The sequence below is a fragment of the Mugil cephalus genome, chromosome 7 (assembly GCF_022458985.1).
Source record: "Mugil cephalus isolate CIBA_MC_2020 chromosome 7, CIBA_Mcephalus_1.1, whole genome shotgun sequence".
In the NCBI taxonomy this organism is placed as follows: domain Eukaryota; kingdom Metazoa; phylum Chordata; class Actinopteri; order Mugiliformes; family Mugilidae; genus Mugil; species Mugil cephalus.
This window is the reverse complement of record NC_061776.1, coordinates 5151231-5174015: the sequence shown is the minus strand read 5'-3', so window position 1 is coordinate 5174015 and position 22785 is coordinate 5151231. Positions and strand designations below refer to the sequence as shown.

General features: G+C 39.9%; 1 protein-coding gene across 1 annotated transcript in view; it reads right to left on the bottom strand.

Moving 5' to 3' along the window:
* Positions 1 to 22785, bottom strand: part of LOC125010894 (receptor-type tyrosine-protein phosphatase N2-like) — a 206381-nt gene that overhangs the window by 177732 nt on the left and 5864 nt on the right. Inside the window, exons 2-3 of the mRNA XM_047589809.1 lie at positions 13160 to 13210; positions 606 to 719 (exon numbers count right to left, since the gene is read on the bottom strand). Of these exons, the coding sequence (XP_047445765.1) occupies positions 606 to 719; positions 13160 to 13210 (165 nt within the window). The remainder of the gene's footprint in view (positions 1 to 605; positions 720 to 13159; positions 13211 to 22785) is intronic.

Sequence of the window (22785 nt, the reverse complement as noted above, 5' to 3'; positions counted from 1 at the left end):
AAGTGGAGTTTAAACCTGTTCCAAAGTCCGTCCTTATCAGGGAGGTAGTTAAGTCCAAAAGATCCAATTTACAGCTAATGTGCAGCAGTTGGTGAAATTAAATAAAGACACAGTTTTAAAACTAAATAAAGAAGTGTTTATTTAGTAGTCCCACTGAGGTCAGCACTGAAACCTTTAACCAATGTACATTTACGGTCTCAGATGTGGCTGGCTTTATATATTTATACATATATATTTAATAGGGCTGTCAGAGGTAATGCCTTAATACAAACTGCTTTTAACAATTAACACTTACACATTATGTTTTGTGTCATGTCGTTTTGCATTCATCTATGGTTGTCTATCCCTCTAGAAACGTGGCAGTTCTAATTTTTTTTTTTAAAAAAAAGCTGAACACCAGTGTTGGTGAGCTGCTGACAGGGTACAAAGAAGTTCTAATTTGAGTTAAGTAAGAATCAGTTTGCAAATCTCAATAACTTATAACGGACAATTTAGACTGTCTTGTAAGAATAAATGTCTCAGAAGACAAAAAACAAGTTTGAGTTCACTTTTTGCAGCGTGGAAGATGTATTAAAACATGAGTTTGTGTGTTTGTGAGTGTGTACCTCTGATGGAAAGCTTCTCCAGCAGCATCCTGAAGCGCTGCACCACAGACGGGGAGACGTCGTAGGTGTAAACCTCCCTCACCGGAACAGAGTGACACCTCCCAAACATACCATCTGTCAACACATCAGCAGAGAATCCAACACAGTTTTATTTTTTCTTTCTTTCTTTTTGCATTTCACACCGAGCGGCACTGAAAGGATCACAGGTTCTTTGAATAGGCTCTGTCCTAGAGAGCATCCATGTAAAACAGAATATTTGTGATCACTCCTCGTCGTCCTTTTAACGCTACATTATTGTATGGCTAACGTTACTTCTCAGTGAAGCTCTTAGCGTTAGCATTTATCATAACTGAAATGACCTAAAACTAACTCAAACTACCTGAAACTGAGGCTAATCCACTTTTCCAAATCCATACTAGTTCATATGGATCATTGTTGAGTCCAATTGTCCTTAATTTGATCTGATAACCCACATTATTCCTGGTGTCACTGTATTTACTGATACATTTCACCATGTTTTTGACACTCAGAGGGTGTGGCCCCGGGAGGAAGTGACATTAATACATACTCTCTATGGTTTAGTTTATTTAGTTTAATTGATATTTATTAGATTCATTGGCCATCTTCTTGTTTTTCCTATTGTGCTGCGACTGAACCTCAGCATTTAGTTTTGTTCGGTTCCATCTAACGCTACTTTTAAGATGCCAGTGTCAACTTTGAAACCAAGGAACCATGAGGCTACATCCGCAGGCATATCCAATCGCACAATAATTACTGGAGTGAGAAGACAGACAAGTAGATTAGTTAGAGGTTAGAAGCAGGAAAAAAGACCACGTGGAAGGATGCAGGCGACTTCGACAAAGGACCATTTTGTAATGAATAGAGAACTGGTTCTGCAGTGGTCAGTTGCTATGAAAAGTGGTGCAAGGAAGATAAAATGATGGACCAATTAAGGGTCAAGAGCAACCAAGGCTCATTGGAAGTCAGCCTGTGGAGAACAATCCAACAGATGAGCCACTGTAGCTAAAACTGCTGAAAATGTGGGCGTGCTTGGTCTGCACCAACGTCACATATCAAAGTAACTCCCCATAAATGCCTAGATCCATGTTTCCCAGAAGAGCACTACATCAAAAGATCATCTGTGTTTCTGGGTTTAATGTTTAAGGTGCACTGTTCTGGGTAATGAGTGGACTTTCCAACTTCAGACTGAGTCACACTCAAACTCCATTCTTTGGACTTGGACGAACATACTTGGCAGTGTGACTTTTCACTCAGTCACTCTTCTTTCTAAAATGCCACACAGTGGGTAGTGCTAATGTGATCTGTAGGAAAGGCCAGAGTTGGGGGCGGAGGCTGTGTCTGAAAATGAAGCTGTGGGTTGAGAAAGCGTCTAGAACGATGAGTCAAAGGGATGGAAATAAAGCGGGATATTTTCAGGCCGCGCACGACGAGGTTCTTAAATGAAACTCATTCTCCTGTAAAAGTAGAATTCACATGATGTAGACGGAGGTGAGCATCGTCCTTTTAACATCTGGTGCCACAAATTATGGCAGATATGATGAAATCTGCTGTGCAGCTTTTCACGAGTTGTCACAAATGCCTAAAAAATAGAATTCACACCAGATCCTTCTGCGTTGTTCAACAGCTCAATCGATACCTCTTTATGTTGTTTCAGTCGTCATGGCAGCACGTATTGATCAACAGCAGCTCTCTGGACAAAATGAAACTGACTGATGGATTTCAAAAATATCCTTCAAGCAGATGAGGCAAAACCTCAGAAACAGAATGCTGTGTCTATGATAATCAGTCATCTAAGAATGAAAGTTGTTAGTTTTTTTACATTTGCGTTGTCCTGTTTAACATTAATCCATCAAACTTTGGCTTTTACCGTGCAACCCTCCACCTCTTCCTGGTCATCCTAGGAGTCTCCATCACCCAGACTCCAGTCCTGTTCTGATATTTACCGTCATTCTGTATTCATTCACCTTTGATCTCTCCTTATTGATTTAATCTGACCTAAACTGCATCCAGTTATAGCCTTAGCGTCGTTGTGCTCAAGCTGTTCTCAAAAATTCTCAAATTTTTGCTTTCGATTAAAAGTGAAAGTGAAAAGGTGAGTCTTTTCCCCACAGAGACCAAGCTTTTTTCCATGTGACTTTACAGCTGTGGGCCAATTACTGATTAAATTCATGTGTTTTCTGAGACCGTTTTCATTTTATTTTTTAAATGAGCCACACCAGGCTTATCACGCCAGATTTCATATCAACAGCTTCCTCTTAAAATCACTTGTAGTCGTTGGTGTGAACTCAGCATTACAATCTTTATGAGTAGAATCCAAACTTGCAGGAAGACAACCATCCGTGTTTTCTTTTATTGTGGCTGTATGTTCATATTTAGATGGGTCATCACTCATCTTCAAGAATGAATGTGTGAGCGTGCATAATATATATAACATATAGTGAATAATGACACTTGAATAATGGTAATTCAGGCCCCTTTTCTATAAATACTCTATGCGTCACTGTGCTTGTTTCAATCAAACTGCGAGCTCCATTTAAGAGGCAGCTAAGGATGACCAGCGGCTGGTCTGCACTGCTGTAATTACTCTCAAATGTCTCACTGAGTGATTTCTCTGTTGTTCAGAAAGTGAACTGAGGAGTCTGATGTAATGGAAGCGTACGAGGGAGACGGCGGAAGACTACATTTTGGGCTTGATGCCTGAATAAATTAAGTGGAAAGGGCTCAAAAAAATTATTTTATCAGATAACAAAGCCTTGCAAAGTGACACTGGACTTCCTGAGGAAGAGGAAGATAAATTAAAGGAAAAGAAGTGCCATTATTTTCTTTCCTCACCTCATCGAGGGGTGCTGATAACTAGCCTCTTATTATTACTCATGAATAAACTAAGAGCAGAAGTGTCATTGGTAATAGAACTTATTCTGACCCTGTGAGGTTCTTCGAGAACTAAATGAGGCCTTTCTAAACTTCTGCTTCTACTGTTTAACACTGTTTAGTGCTTTTGAGCAGCGTTGTTTTTGACAGCCAAAATGCTTATTAGTTTTATTCACATTTTAATAATTTCTACACGTGACAATTTTAGTCTTGTTTTAGTCAGTTTTAGTAAAAAGAAGAAGAAGATATTAGTCTTTTAACAAATTAATTTAGGTGAATAAGTATAGAACCCTTCAAGGTTTGTAAACAACGTGTCGTTTTTTGAGGGGCGGGGCTTAACTGGATGCAAAACATCTCAAACACTATAGCCTTAAACATCAGTTAGCATATTTCAACTTTTGGCAAGTTTTGGATTGTTTTTGCAAGAATGGATGAGGAAAACACGTATTTTAGAGAATATACTAATACACTCACTCCTCGAGACTGTAAGTGTTATTTTAAAATGCTGACTCTGTCTGATGCGACTTTATTCATCGACCCCTAAACTCTCACTCAATGGATGGACAATTTTACTAAAGGAGGACACAGAGGGGACAAAGTCGGGGACAAGTGGAACCACTGTGGACGGTAACGTAGTAAATGCAACTTCTGCTTGGACACCCCTGAAACATACAAGTAATGTTGAGTTAGCTAGCTGTTAGCATTAGCATTAACGTGTAACAAAAATCCCCCAAATAATGATTAACTTAATGTTATTTGTCAAATCGTCCATCCAGTAAGTGAGAGACGATTTGACAGGACAGCCCGCTGTGCAGTGGCCAGACATTTACACGTATGTAATTGAGAAACCTAGCATCTACATGAAAGAAAAATTTAAGGCACACAAATTGTCAATGTCTTGAATGGACATGTGCAAGATTTGCAATAGAAGAACGTTGACTTTTGTCCATACGAACACAGAGCGGCTGTCTTTATTAAGTGAAGCCTTTCCTACAAAGGCATTGCAGACATTAGAAGTAAGTGGAACCGCTGTGAAGGGTAATGTAATAAACGCAACTTCTACTTGGACAACCCTGAAACACACAACACACACTACACAACGCTGCACATGACCATTGGCACTGATATGTAACAAGAATCCCCTAAATAATACCTAACTTAACATAATTTCAGTCATGATTTAATTGTTGATCGTCTCATTCCAATCCTTACTTTTAATCACCAAAGCCAATCCAAAGTTGTCTATGACTGGCAGTGGCTAGTGTGATAAAAATAAGTGTTTTTGATTTTTTGTTTTTGGCAGCAAAAATATGTGCAAACACAGTGACGCAGGCCATGAAGTGGTCTATTGGAAATTGGAATCAAGGTTGACAGGTTGTGTCAAGTGTTGCAATTCATAAAACAGTTTAACTTGACACTTTTGTATAATAACCACATTCCTTAACAGATTTAATGCTCTAGCCTAGACTTTCCCATTGATGGAGAAGCAATGCTGCCGTGCTGTGCTTCCTTACGGTTGAGCAGAAACCTTTTATCTCCGTATTTCAACTTATGTTTCTTTCGTGAATTGATGCCCTGCGTCGGTGTATGTCTATACATCATCTTGTCGTTTCCAATCACCAAGTCCCTTTGTTGCTGCTGCCGCCGTAGTCCATTAATAAAATAATAAACTCAACTGAGTTACATGTCTGTGTCATCATTGATACTTCCTTAAAAAATCCAAACTGTAATCGCAAGGGATCACCAGAAAGACCAAGTCCGAAGTATAATCGCTGCAGCACAAGCAGCTAAGATCTCACAAAACACTACTTCTCTTCATTTTCCAGAAGGAACATCTTGAACTATCCCTCATAATTATACTCATGCTTGTCCAAGTCCTTTGCAATTCATCCCAGTTCACTACCAGACGGCCATAATTCAGAGCCAGACATGTCTTCTTGTGATTTATGGTGCAGATTAGAGCAGAAGGACGATTCACGGGGCCATTCTCAGAAGATGGAGGAGATGGAGCGGCAATGCTGACCAGATGTTGATATGGCGGACACAGTTTAAATCCAGCCTTCAATGGGTGAAAATAAGAAAGTAAACGTTTCTCAAACTGAGTAAATTATAGAGGCCTTACAGTACTACTTTACACCCCCAAAAAAACTTTAGGTTGAATTTCTCTTAGATATAGCGTTGCTCTTTTGGACTGCATTGTTGGGACACAGTGACTGAGAGCAACAACCTCAGTCCCGCCTAATGAACTGAATTAAGACGTCTTAATGGATCTAATGCCTCTGGGGACCTGCACAAGTCCATCCCTCAAACGCTGCACCACACAAGATCAATTAGATCAAGCATCACTTGGCAAGGCCTGAACTGCTTCGACTGGCTGGAAAGTAAAAGGTTTCCATCATACGTCACCAGCTGGTTCTTGTGACTCTCATATGGACCGTCAAATCTTAAAGGTAAAAGCAATGCAAAAAAAAAGTCTGTCGTTCCTTTCCCATTTAGTGTACTATCATTAATTTAAACTGACGCTCTTAATCTGTTTGTTCTACCTAAAGTCGTTACACGAGATATTTTTAGTATAACGGTGCTTTCATTCTGATTTGTATTAGAATACTAACGTTCATGTAAATGCAGACCTAGATCTTTATATCTGCCACAAACCAAAACCACATCCCTGCAGCATCAAAACCTCTTCTTAGCTAATAGCTGTTCCGTTTTGGCTAGCATCAAAGCTGACAAAAACCCCACACAAAGAAGAACAGGAACCAAACTCACATGAGTAAACGTGTCTACTATGTGGAAAAACTTTACTCTGGAAAAAGAAGACAGTCAGAGAGAAATTTGCAAACTGTGCAACGTAGATGTTTGATGAGGTGTTCGTAGGAGATCATCATTCAATACCACCAACTTGATTCAGCTCCTACAACAAGTAGGACTAAACAGAATCCATGGAGTTCAATCGGGTAAAGGCTGCACCCAAACAACATCAACAAGTAAAGAATAAAGACAAATCTTCTAGAGAGGGTTGGGGAGTTTATGGCAGAGTTGGATGACCCAAACATTTCTGGAGTAGAGTACACAAGATACGAGCTATCCATCAACTTTGACAGAACAATTTATTGGACTGAATTCAGTCGACTCTAGAGGAAGATGAGGAAAGGCTTCAGAAAGCTATGGGGGGACGAAGTTTATGACAATTAAGATCAAACCAGGACACAGATCCACCGATGGTCAATATTGGATCGGATTTGGGAACAACAACAAAAAAAAAAAAAAAAAACACATTGGGATCTATTCCTACCATTGGTGACGCTGTCCTCAATTTGTCAGCACAGGAAAGCTCATTTTACACATGCACTGGAGACCTGATATCACCGATGTCTACTTGAGTTTATCCTGCCAGCAGCAGATAGATTATTTGAAGAGCACCAGTTGCTGCCATTAAAAGGGAGATACAGAGTCCCCAAAACTAAATTAAACAGACTGAGGAACTATTTCATCCATCAGTCTGTTAATTTGTTCAATCAGTCGGGGTCTTAAGGGTGCTGTGAGATCAGGGTATTGAATGATCGTCAGTGCAGGTACATGGAGGCACTGCATACCTGGTGGTTTGTACACAACATCACATGTCTGAGGTTATATTTTGTCCATTATCTGATATGTCATATTGTGTAGTGTTCCTTTGTTACGAGAAACAAGTGTCTTAAATTTCAATTATTTGTGGTACACTAAAGGAAGACTTCTGTAAGAATGAGGATGTCTACCATCGGATTCACATTCTGAACCATTCCGACCTTCCTGTTATGAATTCTGACGTCTTCATTCTTGAATCCTCAAAACAAGTTGATGTGGAACAAATGTGGTTTGAAAACAGCTCCACTATAAAGTGATATGAGTTAAGTTACAGGAAGTTCACTCAAAGGACTGTCAAACCACACACTTTTGATCAATAACACCACCACCCACACCAGCCAATTAGTCTAATCAGACAGGCACATGGCCGATATGACGGCGACGATGGGGGCTGTGTGAAATCATTAAACAAATGCACTTCACTCCGCACCAACAACCACAGCTCCACAACATTAATGACGTGCACAGGGGAACTGCCTGTTTACATTTAATCTGATCTCAAACTCTCACATGACATCATCTCATTTAGAGTATTCTCCCTGAAGGTGCTGAAGTGCTTTATAGAAATCAATGAATGTAGACTTCACAGAAACGTCCTCAGCTTTTGCCACGGGGTGTTGTGAGATGTCACGGTGCAACATGCAACAGGGTGCATATGGGTTATGGGACCCGCAGAGCCACTCACGCCTGTTGCCATGGCGATTTTCACTGAGTGCTTTCGGTGCTTCCTTGCAGCTAATCAAGGGGAGGAGGATGGAGGGGGTGAAATAAGAGCATCCTGCCGTGTCACGATGACTTCTCTTGTGTCTGTTGTGTTGCCATCCACCATCTTGGTTCGTGCAATGAAGTACAAAGAATAAAAGACTCTTATGGTCAGTCATGGCATTCAGTACTGACCTGTTCACATCTAAAATGTACAGCCTGTGAGCCAATCACTGCATTTTATGTCGGGGGCCCAGCAGAAGATATTCTAAAGATCAGGTGGGCCGCTTATGAATTAGCCGAGAGTTGGAAAGAGTCAGACAATTCCAGTTGTGTTCTTCCCAAAGTCCAAAACACAACAAGAGTGTGGCATTAAGTGGATCAGTGTGGGAGGGCCCACTCCCAGCTTAATGCCAAGAAAATAAACATACATACATCTGCTCCAAAGTAAGGCTAGAATGGGCTAAAGCCTTAGTGATAGCTAGCTAGCGTCGAGCTGGCAAGATGCTCATACATACAAAACCATATTAAGTTAACTTAATATTAGCTTGCAAGCTAGCAGGTACATGTTAGCCTCAATCTGGAGGAAATCGTACAGGTATTACTCCACAAATAATCACTGACCTGTACCGGTATACTTATCCCCACCATGACCCTATGCTGAGACTCCGTCTGCATCAAGAAGCGGGATGGGGTAACTGTAACTAAGGGGGCAAAGCTGGCAACAATAACCAAGGGGGGCGGGGCTTTTATGAAAGGTCAAAGGTACAGCGTGACCAGAGCTCATATCTTCTGCTGGAAATTAGTGTTTCCATGCTGAGCAAGCCTCCTCGAGATGAGCCGAGCCAAGGGACCCAATCAACACCTGGACGCCAACAGTGTCTCCAACACAGGTATCATAGGAAACCATGTCCCATCTACACTATTTGGTACATGTTCAGACACACATTTTTCTGTGACTTGCAGTATTTTTCTCATTTGTTTATATTGTTGTTCTTATATTGTGGATAACAAATAACATCAATGCAAAAGCCCGAGAGACTGAACTAAATATTAAAGGCTTATCTGCTTTAACTTTTCTTTGTATTGGGTATTATTTGTTTTGTGTACGGCCCACAGGCAAAAATGGGACCCCAGAGGATTTAATCTGGCAATTTTTCCAATAAAATATTCCTACTTGGTCCAAAGTTTTAGTAGCAGACAGAACACGACACCTAAAACTAAAACAGTAGGACGAAGTGTGCCCAAATTGCACTTACTTTTCTTAGGGTTGCTCATAAATGTTTTTTAAAAGGATAGTTCAAACATTTTCATAATTGGACTTATTACAATAGGGCGGTATGTGGCCCCTAAACTAAAATGAGTTTGCACATTACACAAAACTGCAGTTCCTCAAATGTCCACTTGAAGCCGGCTCCAAAAGTTAATCGATCCTCGCAGACGTCCGTGTTAAAACGTCTAACTATACAATGCAAATAAACATATTTCCAGCCTGGTACAAAAACCTGTTTCAGTCTCTATAGCTAATTTCTCCATTAATAACAATGCTGCTATGGTGAGAATTTGTATAGTTCATTATATATCATTACTTAAAGGTGTAAATATTTTGTGTGGGCACTTTGTGTGGGCATTTGGCCATTTTTAAACTACAGTTTATGTCTTTACCTTTAAAGATTGGTCTATGCCTTTTTGTGATCCCTTTTCGCTAGCTGAGTAGGCCTAGTAGTTGCTACAACCAATGTAATAATAAATGTTGTGATGACATTTATTTTTTTTAAAAAAAAGGAAAATGTTCCTTCCTTGTCTAACATACTGTATCTACTAAATACCATAGTGGCTGTGACTGGAGCTCTTGTTTCCTTTTTTTACAATCTTCTAACTGAAGATAATAACCAAAGAAAAGACAACCCTGTAGATGAAAACAAAAGCACAGCATGAGGCTTATTCCACTTTCTGCACTTCGCCAGCCTTCCGTCTGAAAATATTAGATAACCTCGGTGCTTCCTCTGCACAGCACTGCTGAGCAAATAAGATTCATCACATCCAGGAAAAACACTTATCAGAAAGAGAGACTAAAAGGTTATGCACTAACAATAAATCATCATTATATTTGTGCTTTCAAACTACCATCGGAGTGATGTAGAGAAATTAAAAAGAAAAAATCTACTTTGTTCTAATTATTTTTTAAACTGTTCTGTGTCCCATCAAAATATTCAAACACACTCAGAACAAATCAGTAGCGACATCCATTTCTAATACCAATGTGACATAATGCAGCGATAACCTACAATCCAGTTCAATAACTTATCATAATGCAAACAAGCTGCTCCTTATATTTAGAGATAGGCCAGAGCAACGAAGAATTATCAGATGACGCATTGGCACCACGCCTAAAATACCACATAAATGTAACGTTGGTACAAAACCACTGATATAAAGTAAACAATGAGGAGTGTCTCACTCAGATGTGACGGTGGAAACTCCTCAGCTGATGCTGAACCCACGTGGAGCAAACGTGCTCAGAAAGAATGGGTTTATTCCAACCAGAGAGAAACCAGCATCACCGATACCTAGCCTGAATTTTACTCCGTATCGGATCGGAAAGGAAATCAATGGTAGCGAACATCAGTCTGTTGGAATGACTCCGATATCTTTAAGCTGTTTGGGAATAAGGTGAACCCTGATTCCTCGGGGTATTGAGATATTATTTCAGTTGTCACACTCTCCCTTTGTTGTTGAAATGTAGAAAGGGAGCAAGAGAGAATGTCCTCAGCGAAACAATACCGAGCTTACTCGCCGTTTTATTCCTGCCAGGAGAATATGGTCGGCTCAGGCAATCAGAGCTGCTGGTGTGGCCTGATAGAGCGTGAGCTGCCAATCACCTACACAACAGGCTGGCATTGTCTGCGAGGGGCAGCTTGACAGCAGCTATTGAGGCAGGTCAGACGCACGGCGGACGAGAACAATGGCTGGAGGTGCAGCCGCCGTAGCTTTATTTTCCCCTGAGAGATCCAGCAGTCGCCTCACATGACTCAGCGAAACCCTGCCGCTGAATCATTTCACATCTCCTGCTTCATGTCCCAGTTTGAAAGTCCAGTGAAGAAACAGGTGAAGGTTCCAGGAAAAAGTTCAAGACCAGTGCTGTTGGGAAACCAACCAACTGCTCAATGGTATAACATCCTTCACGCCAAAGGCTAGGGCTGGGCGGTGTGGCCAAAAAATGTATATCACATGTTCACAACATTTTCTGTTGGTTTAGAGAGGAATCAATGGAGTGGAATGACTAAGGGTGGACTACTTTACTGTCATGATGAGTAAATACTGTAAAATAATTCATAATTCTCCATGTTTTCGTAGTATTCTTGTTCTGCCGCTACATTTTTGGACCTTTCCGTCTCTACCGGTGACATAGTCGCACCATATGTCTTAAGAAGCCCTGCATTAAAAATGTTCTCACGGTGCAGCGTTTACGAACACTGTGTAATCAAATACACCAGGATATATCCAAAAGTCATATATATAGACTCCTTCAATGGCCTACGTCACTGTGACATCACAACATTAGCTGGAGGTAAAACAGAGGGAAGCTGGAGGTGAACACTGTCACTATCAACCATGAAAATGTCCTATTGTTATATATTTGGGGCCAAAGTCGCAAAAGCAAAAAAACTCTTAGTTTTATAACAAACCAGCCACTGCCAGTCGTAGACAACGATGGCTGAACGAATTAAAAGAAAGGACTGAGGTGAGACAATCATCAACAACACTCGCGTTTGCAGCACACACTTGTTATAAGGTAAGATCAATATGCAATGCATCATCAGTTTCAGCCTGCATAACGTTATGGGTTGGAATAAATTGTGACTAAAATTACGTTAAATTAATCTAGGGTGACTAGATTTCAGTTTGTGAAAAAGAGGACCCTTCAGTGGAGGACACACACAGAGAAACGCAACACAAATTCAATGTAAACATGTCTGAGGTTATAGTAGAACAAAGACGCAGACAAGTTTGAAGTCTGACCTGTTTTTAGGTCTCAAAAAGGGGACATCTGGTCACCCTAGTTAATCATTATTTGGGGGATTCTTGTTACAGGTTAATGCTAATGCTAACTGTTAGCTAACTCAACATTAGTTGTGTGTTTCAGGGATGTCCAAGCAGAAGTTTCATTTACTACATTACCCTCCACAGTGGTTCCACTTACTTCTTGTAATATCTTTGTTGGAGACGTCACTTGATAAAGACAGACCAGACTTTGTCCCCTCTGTGTCCTTTGGTCAAATCATCCATCCAGTGGGTGGGAGTATAGTAGTCAGTGAATATAGTCCCATCAGTTAGAGGCAACTTTTTAAAATAACGCTCACGGTCTCAGAGAGTGAGTGTATTTGTATATTTCAATGGACTGTTGAAGGGATTTTGTAGAATATACTAACCGGTGTTTACAGGCTACAGTCTTTGAGATGTTTTGCCTCCAGCTAAGCCCCGCCCTTCAAAAAACACCACACTGTTTACAAACTGTGAAGGGGTCTATACCACTCACTCCTAGAGGAAACACTAGCCTCCGGCTGAGAGGTTTCTCATAATCTACCGAGGAACAGAGGCAAAGTCATAAATTGTATTTACTGCCCAAACAAACAGAGTGTGCACCAATTAAATGTGCAAAATAGATCTTCATGTTATGTGTCTGGGACAAACATACTTTATATTGTATCATAAGCAGAGTTTCCCCATTTCCTGTCATGAATGGAGAAACTACCTGTAAAAGAAAAAAAATCAGCCTCAAAATATACTGAAACCGATAAAAATCAGTCAAGTTCTATAAATATTCTCCCCTGTACAGTTTTAATGCAGAAATAAGTTGTAAATGTGTTAATTTCTACTCTCAAATACATTGTCACAGTCTATGGAGACTGACTTGATTGGCTGGATGTGCATTCACTTCAGTTTTTAGGCCCATTTGTTTGGGACGGCAAGAAAGTGGTGCTGCACTAGACATGTGCTTTGTCTTTTACCTCCCTTCTGCTCCTTTGTCAGGATAATATTACATTTCAAATGGACACAGCACGGACAGGGAGTGAGCGAGCTAATTAATTTGGAACAAACACACCCTGCATCTCCTGACAGAGTGCTCACAAGTTTAATGACGTTACACAACACACTGTAGTTTTCTGTTATCTCTCTGTTTGACCTGAAGCCTGCAGAGATGTTGATACGCCTACAATGGTCTACAATGAACCAACAAATGACTGGTCCCTGAAGAGTTCGCAGAGTCTGAAGATTAGCACAGTTATCAGATAAAGGTGCAGATCTTTTAAAATGTATGCGCAACTTACCGTTGACACAGATCTCGTACGGTGAACACAGCTCGTTCTCAAACAGGCAACCTGTGAGCAGAGAAACACAAAAACAACAAACTCATTAGCAGGTGATGCTACAATGCTAGTCGCTACCATGCTTACAACTTCATGTCTAGTGGTGCGTTCCATTGGTACACAAAAGTCGGGATTTCTGAGTGTCGAAGTAGAATTTCCCACTGGAACGTCCCCCAAGTTGGATTTTCTACCCAGAAAGTCGTAGAATCGTCACTAACCCAAGAGTTGAGGTTCCAAGATGGCCGCCCCGTGTGTAAACACTAATTAGAAGGTGCTGTAATTTTCCCTTTATTTGCACTACTGATTAGTTTTTGTTGCATTCAAGTATTATAGACAGTATTTTTTCCACATACATATGGTGAAATGCTGTTTTAGTGTAATTTAAGTTTTTCATGTGTTATATGGGAACTACAAGACCATGTTGCGCTAACAACGGCTAAAAACAGTAGCCTGATAAAACCAAAACAGAGCCAAACACCATCAAGGCAAACTGTGATTAATGGTGTATTTTTTTCTACAATTAAATTAAACAATTAAAACTTTTGAATATTTTTATAGAAGTATAAAAATAAGTACAAAAATCAAATGTTGGTTCAAGTTATTTGTTACATTTACAATTTGTGTAGCTTAAATAGCCTAAATTTAGTTTAGCATTATAGTAATAATATTAGTCAATATCAAGATAATTTCACTCTGCACTGAAATAATGTCAACACTGAACACACCAAGTTTCTACCAAGTTATATTTGGACGAGGCGAGAGCTTTCATGGAGGCGGCCATCTTGTTTTCTGACTTCTGCAAATGGAACGCCAATAACTTACGGTGTGACGTCATTCTCAGCTTCGACTCCAACGTGGAATACAACAAAGACTCTCACAATAACTTTAACTTGTTATCTCAAGAAAACTACAAGACGTAGTTTCTACAAAACAAAATTCACTTTTATTTTTCACTGCTATCAAAACCAAACTATCCACAGATACAAGAAATCAACCAGCCGTTTAAATCTGGCACTGGACGCTAACATTTTCAGATATCCACCACATAGTGTTGGTCCTTTTATAGAAAAAGTCAAACATGAGATTGGATTTCTGAGTAAGACATCAGCTCTTGTGGTTTGTCTTTTTTCTGCTACATTTGTCAGCCGCGGGGAACGAGCGCTCGCAGTTATTGCGAGTTAACTCCAGGGTGGAGGGGAACAGGCTGATGCATTAAACCAGCTGCTTCAGAGCTCCTCGGGGAGAGGAGACGAGGCAGACGTATTTTACTCTCTTCCACCTACAGGAGATCTGGCATGAGTACAGCATCCTGTTACACCCGCCGCTGTGTCTCTGGCGCAAACAGACAGGTTTGAAAATAATTGTTAGGTATTAGCCGCGCAGCTTCCTAGCTTCCTGCCACATGCACAAACACTAACCAGATTTACGTTATAATGAGAGTCCGCCCGCCTGCGAACATGTGACGCGGATTCAGGTGACAAGCAGGAGGGCAACGCATTTATAAAATACATGAACAAAAACCAGCGGTATGAATTCAAGGGTGCTACGAGGTTCTGTGAATACTGAAAAATAAAAAAATCGTGGGGACAAAAGCTCTTCTGAGGAGTGAGCGCTTTCTAGAAGCTGCTGCTGCTGCTGCTGAGCTGAAAGACTTGGGGAAGTTTGGAAGGAGGTTACCGCGGCAACCAGAGCCCACAACATCCACTACCCACTGACTTGAACGTCTTAGGGAAACCGTATCCAATACATCTGCTACTACTGGGTCTGCTACTTCTACTAGTGTATATATATTATTTTATATCTGCACAAATAATTACAGAAAAACAGCACAAATAATGTACAAAGCAGCCGAATAACATACAAAAGTTCTTTAAGGGTTGAGATGGGGGTTATCATTTAAGAGGGTTAAATAGCTGTAAGTCACTTTAAAGTTAAATACATATATGTGTGTGTGTGTGTTTATAGAGAGAGCAAGAGAGAGATATATAAATTATAGTATATATTGAGTTAACATATCCAGAGGGGGTGGGATTTAATATGTTTAATTGGCTTCTTCCTATTCCTGAACATAAAAATGTTAAGTTGTTAACATGGTGGGTTGTTTTACTACCTTGTTATCTTGTGATTATTGTTGTTTTTCTTATTTTATTCTGTGTTCAAATAAAATTTCATCCATTCAAGCACAACTACTACAACTCCCTGGATATTGTCTACCTCCATAAATAAACTAGCAGCACCACTAATGCTCCAGCCATTAATAAAATATTACAAATGCTGAGTGCAACATGTATGACTAATAATGCCTTCGTGGCCCAGTACATGTGCACATGCAAGAGAATTGACCAGGGTAACTTTTGCTCTCTTGTACAAAAACACAGAACTTAAATAAGCATTACAAAATAAAAGCATAAAAAACTAATCTGGGTCCATCTGCGGAACATAGATTTTTTTTTTTTTAAAGAAGCTTTGTGCTGGAGCACCACTTAAAACTAGCAAATGAATGGGATGCTGTAACCGTAGCAACGCTGGCTCATCACCGGGAGGCTCCAGAGCCTTCCAGGGATCAACGCGCGGCATCGATTACCTCCCCTCGTCAAAAACAAAAGAAAGACCGAGCACGCTCCGAGTTTAACGTCAGTCACACAGCTGCACACATTCACACCTGGGAGCTAACCACAAAAAACTGCCTCTGGGCACCGAGCGCACAAAAGTGAAACAGTTTCAGAGGAATCAAGAGCAACTTAATGTCAGCAGATAGACAACAGACCTCTGTCCAGGACTTTACACTTATAGACCCCAGCTTTGCTCCATTTTCTATATCTGGACAACAGATTGATTATTATTATTATTGTTATTATTATTTAGAAAAGCAGATAAACGCACACAGGATGCTGCAGTTGGTGATTCACATTGTAGCACTAGGTCCAAAACAAGTTAACCTTCTACATTTATTTCTAAAGTCTACGGACTCCCATAAATTCTCAAACAAGAAAAGGTCTTTGTTGACCTCAGAAAGGCCTTAGACACCAGATCCAAAATGCATATAAATAGGTTTCAGGTTGGATTATAGGGAGCAGTTTGTGCAGATAAATAATGTAAAATCTGAATCAGGTCATATTAAAGGTGGAGTACCTCAGGGGTCGATCCTTGGCCCAAAACTGTTTCTGTTGTATAGTAATAATTTTGTTCACGCATCCAAACCTCTTAAATGTATTCTGTTAGAAATCACATAAATTATATAAAGGTAAAAATATCAAAAACAATTGCTATGTTACATGAGGTAAAGGATTCTTTAGATACGACATTGTGTAGTGTAACGCTGTCAGCGTTGGTCAATACCTATTTTATTTCATTTTATTTTATTATCATCATTATTTTGACACTTATGCTGGTTTTTAATTCTTTGTAAAAAAGTTCTTTGTAAATCGGGGGCAGATTATGTCAGATTATTCTTCTTTCTGGTCCCTTTCATTCAGATTTGCAAACGTTTGTGTTTATATTTAATCGTTTTGTTTTAACCAATGAATGAAATACAATTATATATATATATACACATGCTATGTTACTAGTGTTTTTAGCCTGTTTGTGCATCCCACAATGCAGGAACTTTAAGACATTTTTAAATTTTTAGTTGACAAGCAGAAGTGTCACGGTTGAATCTTTACGCAATAACAACAGCCAATGGGGAGAGACCAGTTTTCTCTAACATTTCCCACTTTAAATGTCTAATATTGACTCGGAAAACCAACATTTACCTGCAATTCACAGCAGAAATCATTCCTATTTACTGTTTTTGTTTGTGGCTACCAAAGTGTTGCCAAACGAATCCAAATAAAACCGAAAAGTCAACATAAATTACCCAGAACACGCTCGCTGCCTACAGCTTACTCTTTTTTTTTGTCACAGCAACCCAATTTCTTTTCACCCAGGATGTAGTCCGTGTCTAATGAGGACATATCAGAGAGAAGCTATTTGTCATGAGCGTGCGTCATGTTTGCTGGATATTCATTATGTTTCTGTTTTGGTGTAATTAAAGGGAGAATCACCAGCGGCTGAGTTTGTTTACGTCTCTGAGGGAAAAGACACGGCAATCACAGTAGTTTCCAGCCGACCTAGCCTCGTTAAAACCTTGTTAAAAGCCGAGGCATGCAACACAGAAACGCTGCTCACAAAGAGCCAGAGTTTCATTACAGCGGCTTTGGGGCGTTCGTGTAGCGTTTGGACAAATTCTTCCGAAACGGCATGAAAAACGTCACAAATATACGAGCTAGAGAGGGAATATATACGGGGAGGCTGACAGCTGAAAGGGAATTATCTGGTTGGAAAACAACATTTTGGCAGAAAATAGCTTCTACATGTGATTGCAGCAGTTTTGTGTTTTGTGTGCTACAGTCTACAAGCTACAATTTATCCCATTAGCAGGATACCTTTATTTATTTATTGTGTAATGGGACAAGACAGAAAAATGTAGTGGGAACAAAGCGTTGACAATCATCTGCGTAGCTTCTTCAGTTCTAAGAGACTGGAGGGAAGTTTGAGGTTTAAATTAGTGATGTTCCATACCACGCTTTTCCTTTCAGATCTGACACTGAGTAAATTTCGTTTCTGTATCACTGATACCCATCGGATCTGATATAAGTCATTTACTATACAGCCGAACTAACACAACAGAAAAACCAAACAGAGACACAATCACACACTATATGTGAAAATGCTGCTTCAGACACTAAAACTACTACTATAAAATGAAAACTTTCATCTTAATTGTGACTGTTTTCTCCTCTTCTGTCCTCATCATAAATGTCTCGTATTCTGTGTTGTGGTTTAACCTGAGGTTTTTCACAAGGTTTGTTGTGTTGCCACAACTCAATAGTTTAGCTACTTTCCTCTGTGTTCCTACATCACCTCCAATGACTCAAGTATCGCAAGTATCGATATTTTGATTTGAGACTCTGGTATCATAAGTATCGATGTTTCAGTATCGATCTGCACATCACTAATTTAAACAGGAAACTGTTTAGTGAAATGCATCAGAAACCTGGTTGACTTGTTTCTATAGCAACCAGCAACCAGCGAGATCTAATCTTCTCTTTACAGTCCAGTCTTAACTTCTGTCCCCAACAAATCTTTGAAGTCAACTGCGTCCAAATCTTATCCAGAGAAGACAGTTCTCTAAACAGAGGTGTTGGACTGAGATTTAATCTGACATAGATTTACAATACAGACGTCTGTCCCCAAGAAGTTTCAACACCTTGAGACTGGAGCCTCTGACTGATAATAGGTTTGTTAGAGCACCATTCATTGACCCGTCTACTGTTTGTAAACAATTACAGCTTCAAGTGTAGCAGCTTCTCAAAAAACTCTACAAGTCTGGGTGCGTTTTGTATAAGTCATGACTGAGACTTCGGAGACTTTTGTGCGTAACTCCTGCAAAGCAAAAAAAAAATGCCCTTCTTTTAGCAAGGGCTTATGAAATGTAGACATAGTTGTTTGTAATAAATTCCAAACTTTACTTTCTAATTAACTTCTAAGTGACAAAGACTTCCATTACAGCGCCCCAAAAATGATACATACGACTAATTCCAGAGCATTCTCCAGCCAGTTAGACGACGAGGACATGGACAATGGAGGCGTCTGCTGCCTTTTGGACGTTTGCTGCCACCCCGAGTGTTTGCTCTCCGGTTTCATCAGCAGCAGAGTGTGAAATAGGTTGCAGTATTTCACTGTGGACCGACGCCAAGCCAGCGACACGGGGGGAAACAGAATTTCAATCAGTTTCACCCTGTGAGCAAAGAGCAGCGTCCAGGCTGCGGCCTTTAATGCTTCCTGGCAGGGCCATTACAAGCTGCTTTAGCACGCATAAAAGAGCACTACATTTCCCACAATGCCATCTGTCTGTTCGGCATCAGACACCTGCTGCTCCTGAGGGAGTGGGCCGTGGATGAAACTGAGAGCGGTCACCTTGAAAGGCAATGATTTACTTGGCCAAATAAACTATTATTTTTTTTTTGTGTGTCTTTAGGTACAATAAGACAATATGTTGCGCAGCCACCAAATACAACAGGTGCTAGTTCATGCAGTTGTGCTATGTGAGGAGTTAAACCAATGTTGCACCTAAACCTTACAAATTAATGCTAGCTCGTGACTGCAGACATTAAGCTAGTTAGCTAGTTATCCAGACTTTATTAAATGACTAACAATAATTAGTACAGATACGCCTTTTCTCCTTGTGCTTGGATTTGGTAGGCAAATTTATTTAATTACGAGTTAAAAGATACAAGATGAATATTTTGTTATATTCTTAGTATAACTCTTTAGCCACCGACGTGCTAGCCAGTGACTTTGGAAGCAATGCTAGCCTGCTGCAATGGATCATAAACTGTATAAAGACGAACGGCGGGTCTTCAAAAGTGAAGACAAAGCAAGTAGAGCTCCCCCTGCTGGCTGGAGGCTGTAGTATAGGTCATAAGCTCCACCTCCTCTACAATAGTGGGCGGGGCTTGGGTCAAATTAAAACACAAAAATAATGTTTTTTTTACAACGATGGTTTCTGTCAATTGAGGTAGTTAATATAATTTTGATGAATGTTCAAGTGTAATTTTTTGGACAAGTTTCATTTTAGTGAGTTATTTGACATCGTATAAAGAGGATGTGACATAATGGGGGACTAACAGTTGCCATGCCAACCACTCCATAAACCGAGGTAAGGTAAAATTAAAAACAAGTACAGTGTATAATCCAGCTATTGTAACTGTAACTTGTAAGTGGTGGACGCAGAGCACAGTATTAATTAAACAAAACGTGAGTGAGTCTGGAGGAAGTATGGGCGGGGCATTCATATCGTGGCTCCGCCCATGGAACGTACTAATCAGACTCTAGCACCAAAGTTGCAAGATGGCGCCGGCCGTATCCCTGGAAAAATGGCACCAGTTTGTCCAACGAGAGGGACTGGAGACACGTTGTCCATATTTATATACAGTCTATGCTACAGACAGTAGGTTGGTGTCTATTTTGCCAACTACTTTTGTAGATTTTCATAATGCTAATTTTGTACATTTGTTGATAACATTGCTCATTTTTATTTTACTTTAATTTATTCTAATTTTATTTTATCTGTTTGTTATCTTTCTTGTGGCTTTAAGTGCTTTTATTTGCAACAAAGTTACGTGACAAAGTAATTTCCCTTGTGGATCATTAAAGTCTGTCTAAGTTTAACCAGAGTTATTAAATACTTGTTGAAAGATTTTATTTATGTATAATTTTGTGGTGTCTTTTGAGCATGTAGCAACGGACCGCACATCAGATTAGCTAAGAAAACCCAAACTCTAGCTCACTGTACTTTATTTCTGCTCCTCTCTTTCCCAACGATCTTGACTTCTCCTCAGTGTTCCCCTCTAACTTTCTGTTCTCCACCACACACTCTTATCTCTGCCGTCATGTTTACATCTCTGGACACCAGATAACCAGTCGTTGGTGCAGGACCGAGCCTTTTAAAAAGCTTCCCCTGTCTTTGTAGATTTATTTTTAGTTTGTCTAAGGGTTTTCCCCTGGCTGATAAAAAGCTGCTTCCTAATTGGCCGTCTGTGTGTCGTCTACCTACAGTAGGTTTGTATAAGAGTGTAGGAGAAACACATATTTTGTGTAGCGTGCCTTTGATTCCTTTGTTTTTAAGACGACAACTATTCATTTCATTTTGGGCCTCTAGAAAAGATCACTCACAACAACATGTCAGGACAATTCAGGCAAACACAAAAGAAAGAAGGGATTTGGATGTGAAAGCAGCAAAGTGGGGAAATCCATTTCTCAAACAGGAGGTGTGCGCAAACACCTCCCCGTCTAAAATTGGTGTAATCTCTTCCTCCGACTCTTCAGAGCTACAGCATTGATCCGTGCGGTCGACTAAGTGGGAGGTGCTTTGTCATTAAGAGCTTTCTGGTGCTTCTTGAGATTTTTCGAGAGCTTTCATTACGTTAATGTGAAACTAAACCCAGCGGTTACGCTTTGTCGTAAATGGAACACGTTTACGGCCTGAGGTACAACAACTACACCTCGTTTGACGAGAGAAAGGAGACAGTTTGTCTCAGATTCTACATGTTCACCAATCAGCCACATGGCTCAATACATGATTCACTTTAGAAGTACTTGGGACGTGCAAACACTTTTATTAAATAACAACCAATCTAATTACATACAGTAATAAAATTAGCTTATTCAAAATTAGCTTTGATTGACAGATATTTCTTTTATATATCACATTTTAAATGGAAAACACCAAATTGTATGTGTGTCCTAGAAATCACTTTCAGCCAAGTTACTCATTACACACACATTAATTCCAGGAAGTTAGTTAAATCCAGGTCACATGACCTGCTCCAAGGTTTGTTCTCCCTTATTAATTATTTAATATAAATTAGTGTGTGAGTCAAGTGTAGGTTTATCACATGTCAACAGTCAATAGATTTATAAATAACTTTCAATTTACTCAGTTGCGCATATAATATTTACAAGAATCTTTCTGTAAAATGTGTTGATTGGTTACAGGCGGCCATGTTGGTTTAAGTGTGTGAAAACAGACAAAATGTGATCAGCTATGATACTTTTTACTACTGATATTCGATACCACCGATTTCCTCTACGATCCGATACTAAAAGTAAAATTCAGGCTGGTATCGCCGATACCAATCCGATACTTTGTGTAAATACACTAATGTGTCTGATAAACCTAAAAACATAAGTATATTTCAAATCATAGATTCATAAAGAATACAAGACATCAGAGTCATTCATTTATTTATGTTAAACTCTGAAGTATATTGAGGTAGTGGCCTCATTTACTATGTAGCCAAGCTAATACAACAACAGAAAAACCAGACAGAGACACAAACACTAAAATAATACGACCATTAAAATAAATTGTTTACTATGAAGAACTACTATAAAATGAAAACTTTCATCTTAATTGTGAATCTGTTCTCTCCTCTTCTGTCCTCATCATAAATGTCTCGTATTCTGTGTTGTGGTTTAACCTGAGGTGTTTCATTAGGTTTGTTGTGTTGCCACGACTCAATAGTTTAGTTACTTTCCACTGTGTTCCTACATCACCTCCAATGACCGAAGTATCGAAAGTATCGATATTTTGATTTGAGAAAAAGATGCTGTGTAACATCTATGTTTCTGTCGTTTCCTGTATTTGCAGCACAGTTACAGCTCTGCGACCGTGCACCGCCCCGGTCTGAAAATGTTAACGGGCGTTGCCGTGGCGACGGTCACACCGGGTGAAGCGGTGAGGCGACCTTCTCTCCAGGTCCAGGTTAATGATTAAGGAGGCCCACGGCTGAACACGCTGGAGTAGCTGGATGCGAAATCCCCAGGAGAGAAAATGCTGCTCACGCTGCGACCTCAGAGCCGGAGCAAAATCAAGACCTCCACAGTGACGGCGCGCGAGATAATTCAGTGTCAACATGCACGCGTCGTGTTTTATGTACACAGCAAGAGGAAAAACACTACAACACACATTTGTTTTAAAAGGGAAAACTAATCACGGTGAGGAACGACGAGTAAATATGAAACCGTTTCGACACAAATTT